This window comes from Pelophylax lessonae (genome assembly GCF_965119305.1).
Source record: "Pelophylax lessonae genome assembly, chromosome: 13".
Taxonomy (NCBI): domain Eukaryota; kingdom Metazoa; phylum Chordata; class Amphibia; order Anura; family Ranidae; genus Pelophylax; species Pelophylax lessonae.
In genome coordinates, this window is record NC_138780.1 from 175,283,109 (window position 1) to 175,296,398 (window position 13,290).

General features: G+C 41.3%; 1 protein-coding gene across 1 annotated transcript in view; it reads right to left on the bottom strand.

The window, feature by feature from the left end:
• The window catches only part of TXNDC16 (thioredoxin domain containing 16), a 180,643-nt gene that overhangs the window by 79,947 nt on the left and 87,406 nt on the right, over positions 1 to 13,290 (bottom strand). Inside the window, exon 14 of the mRNA XM_082242654.1 lies at positions 5,210 to 5,269. Within this exon, the coding sequence (XP_082098780.1) occupies positions 5,210 to 5,269 (60 nt within the window). The remainder of the gene's footprint in view (positions 1 to 5,209; positions 5,270 to 13,290) is intronic.

Below are 13,290 nucleotides of genomic sequence, written 5' to 3' on the forward strand. Positions count from 1 at the left end.
GGAGCAAACTTGCACGTGATCACCCATCACACAGGTAGTTTGCAGAAGCAGAAGAGCCAAGAGCGTCACAGGAGGTGGTGGGGGGGGGGCAGCGTTTGGATATGACCCCAGAAGATGAGGTTCAGGGCCACTCTGTGCAGTACCATTGCACAGAGCAGGTAAGTGTAAACCTGTTTATTATTTTACAATAAATACAAACCTTTACAACCTCATTAGCATTTGACTACAGATCCACTTTAATTTCTAGTGTATATGTATTATCTTTTTATATAGTATATTGTATTTAAATCCACTTAGATACCTCCAATGTTCTTCATTTTCACATTGGTGATGCCAAATAGAAAAAAAAAAAACTTTCAGCCTTTGTAATTGTGAAATTAAACCCCATTTCAAGTCTTTCTGCAAGACTTAAAGTGTTGGGTTATCAGTCAGCAGTCATGTCAATGGCAGTATACTGAGTGACCTAACCTGTCCTATTCTTGGAGAAAAGAATTACATTTCCCATACTTCATATAAACAGAGGGGTCATTAAACTGACGTTCTGTGTGAGTCAGATAAACACATCTACACTGACTGAACAATACTGGAAATTTTGCACCGTCAAAATAAACCACTCGCTTCTCGCCATTGTGATGTAAGGTGGTAATAGTGTAACAAACTAGATTTCTGTTTTCATATCCAGAGTCAATTCTTGTTAAGGTGATGCGGAGTCAACATTGTGTTTTATAAATTCCAGGAAATGGTATTATAAAGGTAAGCTTTCAAATCCATGCTAGGACAATGTGGCTTATTATTTCAGCTGTGGAAATTGCTTACAGAATCCTACATTTTAAAGTTTCAACTACTTTTGTAGACAATTAAGAATTTACAGAAATAAAAGGTGAGGCAATTTAGGCAGTAGACTCAAATAATCGAATGCGTACTTATATCCCTAAAGTACATTTTACGAGTAGAGGACTGTACATACCTCTGAACTGGTTGACTCAACCTTTCATACCTAATGCTTAGACTTAACAATATGCATAATCAGAAGACAGATCCCGCTAACTTGCTGGGCACTTCACAACTATGCCATTAAAGTTCATGTGTGTGTAAAGGCAGGCGTCCCAATACTTTTGGTAATATAGTGTACTGTATATGCTAGGATGTGCACAGCCAAGTATTTGATCTAGTGGGACGCCCATCAAAAGGGACATGCAGCCCTCTAAAAGTCCTGACCTTGAGATCTCAGAGAGACATCTAGGCATTGTGACTGGTGTTAATTTTGAAACTGCTCAGGTGTCCAAACTGTTCTAGTTCTTTCAACATCGAGGAGAATACAATTTTGGGGTCTGATACACCTTGTATGGAGGCATTTGCTCGCAAGGCATTTGCTAAGTGTGATTAAATGCTTTTTCCACATCTAGGGACAATAGGCATGCTGAAATTTTGATCCTAGGGCAGTGGTTAATCAGCGAGAGTGTTTTCATGGTCAACAGAAATGTTACCGCTCCAGGTGTGCATCCTCCAACTTATGCTTCCCCATGTACACAGTTGAGGCTCTGCAATTCAGGTGAAGAAATGAATGATTCTTGGACGGCCGCACTCCAATTGCAACACCTTTATTGATGTATTAAAATCCATACAGCATCAGAGAACACAAAATACAGCAACATCTGATGCGTTTCACACCTAACACTGGTGCTTAATCATTATGATTAAGCACCAGTGTTAGGTGTGAAACGTGTCAGCTACAGCTGTATTTTGTGTTCTCTGATGTATGTTGTATGGATTTTAATACATCAATAAACGTGTTGCAATTGGAGTGCGGCCGTCCAAGAACCATTCATTTCTTCAAGTGTTTTCATGGTGTTGTTGTGGATCTCACAATGGGGAACAAAACCCACTTGGTCTAAATTAATCAATGATGGGATCAGGGGTTTTAAGTATAAAGACAATATTTCTCATATATCTTGAAGTCCGCATTGATCAGGGATATCAACCTCTAACTTGAACACTGAGATTGTCAGATAAATTAACGTGATTCCAAGATGGCGTTAAATGTGGTGTTTAGTATAGAAGTTAAGCCAGGGCTAGATAAATTTGCTTTGAATCTAGGAGCCAGCTAAAATAAAAACATTTTTTTTTTTTGACTAGCAAGGCTTTGTTTTCGGTGACAGAAGTGGCAAATCTTGGATTTGCACATGGAGGAGACTAGAGCTAGACATGCTGCTGGGTGGGATGGCTTTCTCACTGGGTGGTTTCAGGGGATGCATGTCCCTTTGGGACTCTCGAGGTGTGGGGATTTGATACTTGGGCTTGTTGGAGTTTTTGGTGTGAATGTGTGTGGTGTGCTGTGTGGGCTGGACTCTGCTCTGACGCCTTAATTATTTCCTTCACTGGAACTAAAAGGCCAAACCCAACTTCTGAAAAACAAACCCGCACCATAATCCCCCCTCCACCACATGATTTGGATCAGTGCACAAACAAGGTCTATAAAGATATGGATAAGCGAGTTTGGAGTGAAGGAACTTGACTGGTCTGCACAAAGTCCCGACCTCAACCTACTAAAACACATGAGATACTATATATATATATATATATATATGAACAATGGATAAGGGGGTGACCAGCGCTATGGAATAGTGAAAGGAATTTTTCAGGTGTAGAAGCTGCCACCAACCAACCAACCCCTAAAGATTGGGAGCCAAGATTGTAAAGAAGAAGGATAGACAGTTGGAATCGGCGCTACCTCATATATATAATGTTCCAAGATCTTATGAAATAATAGTATACCCAGACCACAAATCAAAAATCAATATATAGAAAATGTGCGGAATAAAGTGCAAGTGCAAATGTGCAAAATGGCAGAGATGATATCTGGGTTAGATATATATACCTTATAAAGTGCTAAAGGTGCTGTAAAAGATACCACAAAGTGCAGATAAATAGTTTATTGTGAGGTGTAAGAAAATGATACTCTATAAATAGTCCACCAAGGTCTCAATGACCTGAGTGGTAAAAGAATATAAAACTGTGACAAAGAAATATACAGTGGAGTAAGAACAAGGGGAGAAAAAACCCCTATAAAAACAACTGTGCTTGAATAAATGTCCGTAATGGGTGAAATAAAATAAAGGTGAGTATAGTGAACACAGGTGCCTGTACCTGAAGTGTCCACTAGATGTCACACTCACCCTTAGAGCACAAAGTAATGTAACCAAAATGGATAGATAGACTTCCAAAGGGGGGATTAGGTTCGGTCTGTGGCTCCTGAGCAAGGTTCGTGAAAATCCTCACGGATAAGCGGGTCCCATCTAGGTGCTTAAACACAAAGACATCCCCATGGTGTAGCATATACTGTAAACATTATATAGCAAATCGTAGTAACTCACGGTGTAAATTGAGGCTGATCGATTCAGAATGTAAAGCGCAGCGCCGGGATGCTTCCGCGTTCCAACAACGGCAAACTGAAAACCGGAAGTGACGTTGACGCAAAGTACCGCCCTACGCGTTTCATCATTGGACGTCTACTGGAATGGTGTCCATCAATCAACCTCTCAGTCACTTTATAGCCAGCTGTATCCTAGCAACCAACAGCGTGCCCGCCTTCATGTTAGTGTTCCAGCCTCGGTTTGCCGTTGTTGGAACGCAGAAGCATCCCGGCGCTGCGCTTTACATTCTGAATTGATCAGCCTCAATTTACACCGTGAGTTACTACGATTTGCTATATAATGTTTACAGTATATGCTACACCATGGGGATGTCTTTGTGTTTGAGCACCTAGATGGGACCCGCTTATCCGTGAGGATTTTCACGAACCTTGCTCAGGAGCCACAGACCGGACCTAATCCCCCCTTTGGAAGTCTATCTATCCATTTTGGTTACATTACTTTGTGCTCTAAGGGTGAGTGTGACATCTAGTGGACACTTCAGGTACAGGCACCTGTGTTCCACCATACTCACCTTTATTTTATTTCACCCATTACGGACATTTATTCAAGCACAGTTGTTTTTATAGGGGTTTTTTCTCCCCTTGTTCTTACTCCACTATATATTTCTTTGTCACAGTTTTATATTCTTTTACCACTCAGGTCATTGAGACCTTGGTGGACTATTTATAGAGTATCATTTTCTTACACCTCACAATAAACTATTTATCTGCCCTTTGTGGTATCTTTTACAGCACCTTTAGCACTTTATAAAGGTATATATATCTAACCCAGATATCCCATTTTGCACATTTGCACTTTATTCCGCACATTTTCTATATATTGATTTTTGATTTGCGGTCTGGGTATACTACTATTTCATAAGATCTTGGAACATTATATATATCAGGTAGCGCCGATTCCAACCGTCTATCCTTCTCCTATACTATATATATATATATATATATATATATATATATATATATATATATATATATATATATATATACATATACATATACATATACACACACACACAAACACATCATCAATTTTTCTTCTAGTCACCCCATCAATTCAAGAATTGAAGATGTTATGCTTACACACAATGCTATCAATGGTTTAAGGCAGTGGTCTTCTAACTGCGGCCCCCAGGCCATATGCAGCCCTTTGCCTGCTTTTATCTGGCCCTTGGAGCACTATTTTAATCCACTAATGCAAAAAATGAGGCAATATTCCCCCCACTGACCCCAATGAGTGGCAGAGTTTCTCCCAATGACACCAAAGATGGGGCAAATTCCTCCCAATGACACCAACAATGGGGCACAATTCCTCCCACTGACACCAAAGATGGGGCATTGTTTATTCCCACTGACGTCAGGACATTTGCTGCTCCCAATGCCCACAATCCAGCCCCCCGTAAGTCTGAAGGACAGTAAACTGGCCCTTTGTTTAGAAAGTTTGGAGACCCCTGGTCTAAGGTAAAGCTGGATTTAGGAAAGTAATTATTTCACAGCTTTTTGTATGTATACACTAAAAATCCAAAGCAATAAGTAGTTGTGTAGTGTCCATAGAAAACAATCCAATTATTTCTTTAAGTTATGAAATAGCACTCCAAAATGTTGAGTGGGAGAGTCATGGTAATGTGCAGATTATTTCTGTTTGTCTGTTTTTTTTTTTTTTTTAAACACCTTTATATAAGACATTTATCTCATGCAATTCTTGACATGATCTTCCACCAGACATAAATTAATGTTTAGACAAGTTTTATGTACCAGGACAGAGAGACCATTTCCTACCTTTATACTTTACTGCCATATTTGCAAATGACTCCAAGAATGACAATGACACCGGATCCCCTGTAAATTAGAAAATAAAATACTAGACATTGTAATACAGATAACAATGGGCAATGTAAAGCTAAACTCCAGGGGATATAATAATAGAAAAAATGATTGTATCCAGTTGTGCATTCAAAAATAGGAAGCTATGAGAGCACATTTACACAATGGACACTTGAGGGTTAAGTGCACCTTAAAACAAAGTTAATTTATCCTTTTTGCCCCTTTCCCCAGACCTAATCTATCCAAACACAATAAGATTGCTCCTGTACAGCTCACTGGAAAATCACTCGATTGGCCCATCCACAATAAAACAAATCTTTCCTGACGGCTACTGGATGCGTGGCTGCATCTGATTGGATTGTATGACCAATGATTTTTTGCTCGGATCCTTTGATTTTCATATGGAAGGGTGTCAGACGGTAAGAAGCTGATAGGGCCACTCACAGCTCAAATTTCGGTCAGTTCATTAACTGGCAGAAATTCGCTCTGATTTTGGACAACTTTATACACAGGACTCTATATGCAGCTTCTATTGATTAGAATAGATGGCAATATGAAGATAGGAGACAATGTGGGGGAGTTTTTTTTTTTTTTTTTTTAAGTACAATAACAAACAATGCAGAGACTAAGCCTTTACATCTCTAACCCCCCCCCCTTTTTTTTTTTTTTTTTTAGAAAAGAAAATGGGCAGCATCAAGTTTACAAGTGACAATGAAGATCTGGCAGCACAGCTTAGGCAAGGTGAATTATGGCAAGCATTACTTCCGAGCCCTTCCCTTATAGAGGAAGTAAACTCCCCCCAAAAAAATGAAAACACATCACATACTAGCTCATTATGAAATACTTACCTTAAAACGAAGCCCCCGCAGTGCCGCCCGCTCAGCAACAGGACGGCCGACATTTCCGGCCGTCCTGCTTCCTGGTTCGCGTCCTCCGGCCATCTGATTGGCCGGAGGCGCGATTACATCACTCCCGCGCATATACTGAGCTGCCGTTCAGGGCATAGGGCTCTGAAGGAACAGCACGGGTGGCCATTCCTTCAGAGCGCATGCGCCAATGACGTCATTGGCTGCATGCACTGTAAATATCTCCTAAACGGTGCATGTTTAGGAGATATTTATAGCACCTATAGGTAAGCCTTAATATAGGCTTACCAATAGGTAAAAGTCTTTAAAGTGGGTTTACAACCACTTTAACATTACATAGAAGGGGATGGCTAAATAAGATTTTTCAGCACGTAAAAATGTAAGCAGCAGTTTTCAATATACAGTTTACACTCACTGGCCACTTTATTAGGTACACCTTGCTAGTACGGGTTGGATTTCCTTTTGCCTTCATTCTTCGTGGCATAGATTCAACAAGGTGTTGGAAACATTGCTCAGAGATTTCAGTCAATATTGACATGATAACATCACGCAGTTGCTGCAGATTTGTCTGCTGCACATTCATGATGCGAATCTTTCATTTCATCACATCCCAAAGGTGCTCTATTGGATGAGATGTGGTGACTGTGGAGGCCATTGTAATACAGTGACCTCATTGTCATGTTGAAGAAACCAGTGGTGAGATGATTGGAGCTTTGTGACATGGGGCATTATCCTGCTGGAAGGAGCCATCAGAAGATGGGGACACTGCAGTCATAAAGGGACGGACATGGTCAGCAACAATACTCAGGCAGGCCTTGATGTTTAAACGATGCTCAATTGGTACCGAGGGGCCCAATGTATGCCAAGAAAATATCCCCCACACCATTACACCACCGCCACCAGCATGAACCGGTGATACAAGGCAGGATGGATCCATGCTTTCATGTTGTTTACGCCAAATTCTGACCCTACCATCTGAATGTCGCAGCTGAAGTAGAGACTCATCAGACCAGGCAACGTTTTTCCAATCTTCTATTGTCCAATTTTGGTGAGCCTGTTCGAATTGTAGCCTCAGTTTCCTGTTCTTAGCTGACAAGAATGGTACCCGGTGTGGTCTCCTGCTGCTGTAACTCATCTGCTTCAAGGTTAGATGTGTTGTGCATTCAGAGATGGTATTCTGCATTCCTTGGTTGTAACGAGTGGTTATTTAAATTACTATTGGCTTTCTGTCATCTTGAACCAGTCTGTGCATTCTCCTTTGACATCAACAAGGCATTTTGGTCCACACAACTGATGCTCACTAGAAATGTTGTATTTTTCGGACCATTCTCTGTACACCTTAGATATGGTGTTGTGTGTGAAAATCCCAGCAGTTTTTGAAATATTTAGACCAGCCCGCCTGGCATCAACAACCATGCCAGGTTCAAAGTCACTTAACCACTTAAGGACCAGGCCTATTTCCGACACTTGGTGTTTATAAGTTAAAATCAGTATTTTTTGCTAGAAAATTACTAAGAACCCCCAAACATGATTTTTTTTTTTTTAGCAGAGAACCTAGAGAATAAAATGGAGATCGTTGCAATACTTTATGTCACACCGTATTTGCGCAGCGGTCTTACAAATAATTTTTTGGGAAAAAATACACCTTTTTGAATTAAAAAAAAGGGAAAACAGTACAATTTTTCTATAATAAGAAAGATGATGTTACGCTGAGTAAATAGATACCCAACATGTCATGCTTCAAAATTGCGCACGCTTGTGGAATGCCGATAAACATTGGTACTTAAAAATCCCCATAGGCGACATTTTAAAAATGTCTACAGCTTACCACTTAAGAGTTACGGAGAAAGTCTAGGGCTAGAATTATTGCTCTCTCTCTAACGATCGCAGCGATACCTCACATGTGAGGTTTGAACACCGTGAGCGCGACTTGCGTATGCGTTCACTTCTGCACGCAAACTCGGAAGGACGGGGAGCTTTAATTAATTTTTTTTCCTATTTATTTTACTTTTATTTTTAATTTGTATACTGTCCCTTTAAAAAAAAAAATTTTGATCACTTTTATTCCTATTATAAGGAATGTAAACATCCTTTGTAATAGAAAAAAGCAGGGCAGGTCCTGTTTAATGTGAGATCTGGGGTCAAAAAGACCTCACACCTCACTACACTTAAGCAAAAAAAAAAAAAAATGGGCCCTTTAAGGCCGTTAGGCGGAAGCGACGTATGACATCGCTCTGGTCCTCCAAGGCCATAGAGTTGAGTGTGGGACATCTTGCCCTCACTCGAGTTCCTGCCTAGGACTACAATGGACCGGATCATTTTCCCTGCTACCAACGGCTCCGGTAAGCGGAGAAAATCACTGGAAAGCTGCGGTAGGGGGGGGGGGGGCACCTCTCCCGTCGCCCATAAAAGTGATCCTGCAGCGAATCTGCTGCTGGGACCACTTTTAAGTGAAAGAGGACTGCCCGTCCTGTAAGAAAATACCAGGATTAGGGCAGCTATCTGCTGCCCTAATACCGGCATTTAACGTCAAAAGCGACATAAAACTGCGGCAGGCGGTTCGGAAGTGGTTAAATCCCCTTTCTTCTCCATTCTGCTGCTCGGTTTTAACTTCAGCAAGTCATCTTCGCCACGTCTAGATGCTTAAATACATTGAGTTGCTGCCATGTGATTGGCTGATTAGGAATTTGTGTTACTAAGCGATTGAACAGGTGTAGCTAATAAAGTGATATAAATAGGGATTATTGCGCTCAGCAGTAAACTCACAATAAAGTGCTAATGCAAAAACAGTGTTATGTCTCACATAAATCACATAAATAAATAAACCGATCATCATCGATGATCCCCTGATGACGTCAGCACGCCTGACGAAACGTGCGTCGGGAGCGTGAGACCGTAGAGTTCTGGTGGGGTGGAGCGCAGACGCGGAAGCGGCGTCCCATCCACCAGAAGTAGCCGAACGATCTGTATTATTGTGGCGTTCTACTTACCGCTATGTAGTAAGTGCATTACCTTTAATTAAATCTGCATACCTGGCAATATTACACTATTGGAGTCTTCTTATTTCCTATAACATGTTTTCCGGAGTCCCGGAGCTACCTTTATACTTCTGGCTTATTACACACTGGATGTGAAGATAGTATCAGGATAATCTGGAGCTCTTGTGGAGACACATGCTGGTCATGACCCCCTATAACTAAGGGGTCAACTTCTTCTGGTAAGAAGTATTTTATCCGAGCACTGGGTGCATGGTGATTGGTGAAGGCACTTTATATCAAGTCCAATTTGCTGCTGAGACAAGTAGTTTGCACCGAGCACTTTCAAGGACTTTATTTATTGATAAATTCACCTATTTATTGTTATTTATTGATATATTCACCTATGAATTCACATCGGTTTATTTATTTATGTGATTTATGTGAGACATAACACTGTTTTTGCATTAGCACTTTATTGTGAGTTTACTGCTGAGCGCAATAATCCCTATTTATATCACATATTGCGTTTTCACGTTTTTTATTGCTGCTCGCTAGAGGAAGAAATTCCCTATTTTTCACATTTATTTATTTATTTATTTATTGTCAAATATCACTCTGTTTGCGCAGTTCCTTTTTGTTTTACACCGAATTTTGTTTTTCTTTAGCTAATAAAGTGGCCGATGAGTGTATATAAGTTATGCTATATGAAAGGGAACCTGTAACATATATAAAGTGGCCTGGTGAGCGTATATAAGTTATGCTATATGAAAGGGAACATGTAACATAAAAAGTGGCTGAAAAAGTGGAAATACCATTCTTTGTTCTCTCAATGCTCCTCCACCTACCCTGAGCCCAGGCTGGGGGTACACTACCACCTTCTCTAAATTTCTTTGTGTACCTCTTGTATTATGAACACACAATTCCCCATTGCTGTCAAACTCAGGTAGTGCCATCTATGCATTTGTAAAATAGCCTTTGTGCTGTCATTTGTATCCTACTTGGCTGTCCGTTCATTTATTTTCCCTGTGTAAAGGCTATGAATGCTCTATGAAATTGCTGTTGATTTTCTGTACAGTATGTGAAATGTTCAATAAAATGTGGATAATTTTGAATAAGAAATTGAATAAGAAATAGTGGAAATAAACTTTAAATTGGTCACATTCTGTGCTGATCTAAAAAAAAAATATATATATATACCTTTTCTTTTTTTTTTCGCCCCATTTTCCTTTTTCTTTCTGCTCTTCTTGTCTTTTCTTGCCATTCTGAACATATTATTTTAATCACTCTGTTGCTGTTCTTAACTTCAAAGATGCTTTCTATCACAGTCCTATGTCCATGTTCTACCTACAATATTCTGCTATAGAGATCCACTTTGTTTTCCCCCATTACTATTATCTGAGACCCGGTCATTTTTTCGTTCTTGTTCGAACTATGGAACGATGGTTGCTTCCCTATCTCACGCAGATATAGGTTTGTTGTTCCCGATTAATGTCACTATTATTTACTTTACATATCTGTGTGGGCTTGAATATATCAATGTTTCTCTGATATATTTGTATTCTTTTGTCTTTTTTTTTTTTAATGTCTTCTTATACTTTTAAACTCATAATAGATTAAATATGAACAAAAATATTAAAAAAAAAAAAACTATAGATTTTTACTGCACACTGTAAATATACAGTATATATAAATGCAAACAGATGTTTAATTAATGATTGCCTAAAAATGATGAGATTATTTTGAATAAGAATCTCCCACAGATTCCTAGAACGTGATGGATTCTATGTTCCCTGCCTTCCTGACCTGCAATTATAGGCAGATGCTCTTAGTCATGTAGTTATAACAGGAAATATACACAGATAATCCAATGTGCAGCGCACCGCTCTGTATAGGCAACCAAGTTGTGTGCAGCCCCTGTGTATTAAACTGCACTATGGAAAAAAAGCGTTGCTGCTCATAGCAACATGCTACCCTTCAGCAGAGTTCCAAAAAGGTCTCACTATTTAGGCCTAAAGCCTTCTTTCCTACAACCTTGTTCCTGTTTTGGGTTTGATGTTTGGCACTAAGGCCCATTCATATCACGTTTTTGGCTGAATTGGTCAAAGCAGTTGCAATGCATGGACAAGCAAAAAAGTATTGTTATCTAGTGTGTCATTTCACACCAACATACTGGGGTTGATTTACTAAAACTGGAGAGTGCAAAATCCGGTGCAGCTTTGCATAGAAACCAATTAGCTTCCAAAATGCGTAGGGAGAAGCCAACGGCGTATGACGCACATACAGACAGGGGACGCGGCGCCCATCTAGTTGGTTAGAAATGAATACTCGTGGATGCAATATGAGTGCTCTGAAGTGGTGGACATGCTGATAAGTTTTAGTCTAAGGCGGGCGATCCGATCCGCCTGTCAGTTTTTCAGGCGGACCTGATCTGATGCTCCATGCATCCCAATGGGGAAGCGGATGTCAGCGGAGACATCTCCGCTGACACCTGCTGCTATCCGATTCTGATCCTGTCTGTGAAATCCGGATGGATGGAAACCCTATTTTCTTTCCGTCTGGAGGATCGGATCAGATGAGAACGGACAGGCGGTCCGTTCTCATCTGATCTCCCTATAGAGGACAACGGGCAATCTGACAGCTCCGTCTCAGCACACAGAGCGGAGACGGAGCTGTCATCCGCCTGCTCAGCGGGGAAACGGATCGATCCCTCGCTGAGCAGAACGGACTTGTGCCCGTGTGAAAGGACCCTAACTCTAAGTGCCGGTTCACACTTCCGCGTGTGCGGCGATCGCATGTAATATCGGAGCGCACTCCTACTTCATTGCATGCTATCGGATGTGCAGTGCGAATTCAGCCATACACTTTGTATGGCTAAATTCGCACTGCACCCGCACAAAAGTCGCACATGAGGCATTTTTTCAGCCGCATCAGGATCGGATCGCACAGTGGTTCACACTTGTGCGATCCGATCCTGTGTGAACTGTCAGATCGCACTGCGATATGCGATCAAACTGGGGGTGTCGTTTACATTTCATTGACACCCCCAGCGTATCGCATATGGCAGTGTGAACTGCCAGATGTGCGTTTGCGATGCGGGAACATGCTGCGAAATCGCAGCCTTCCCACATCGCACAAGTGTGAACTGGCACTAAGTCACTACTATTTATAAACGCTTTTGATGATATATGCACTATGAGGTGTCTGGCTTATCTCCACATGACTTAAGTGGACCATTGAGACCAAGCCAGAGGGACACTGGGGGCGAATGCTGAGAGGATCTCACGGCTGTATACGTTTTGCACAGAATTTGTTGCTTATATTGACCTTTGTAATGAGGGTCAATGTGCTTCGGTAAGAGGCTGTGTGGTTGGGTGCTGGTGACGGTCCTTTTACAACTCACAGAAGATATTATCAGCAGGAGAACACCCTTTGTTTGGTTCTATTTTTCCCTTGGATGTGGACACTGACTTTACTTATTGATTAGCGCTACACCTATTTTTACTGTTTGAACGATCTCTTGGTACATTCAAGATCTTGTGTTGGCTGCTTTTCACTTTTATTGATGTTTGATTTATTTTAGCTAGGCGCAGCAAATTATATTTATTCCAGGTTTTATTGTCAAAGTTTAAAGTGTTTGTTACCCTAAAAAAAAAAAGCATGTTATGCAGCACAGTGCTTGTGCTGTGTAATTATGCCCCCCATATCACCTGAAATACCTGGCTGATCCTGCCTGGCTATGCCCTCCCCCCTGTAAACTGACCAAGGTTTATCATGGCTGCTGAGCCCTGACATCGTGGTCAGTTTACACATCATGCAGAGCTCTCCTCTCTGCTCTTCTGTTTCCTCCTCCACCCCTCCCCTCTCTGCCTGTCAGCTCCATCCACTCCACGATCTTCCCCTCCTACTGCTCTCGTATCTATTGTATAAGCATGCCATCCCCCCTGTTATATAACGCCATGTGTCCCTGTGCCTGTGCTGTATAAAAAAGATGCAGATTATACCTTATACCAGAGCGTCTCCCGCAACTCACGTGACTCCTCGGATCTCTCTCCTCCCTGGCTGACGTCAGCGGCAGTGCTCAGCCCTGCCCCCTATAGCTGTCAGCCGGGCAGAGGAAAGAGCTAAGGAGTCACGTGAGTGCCAGGAGACGCTCTGATATGAGGTGTAATCCTCATTTTTATACAGCACAGGC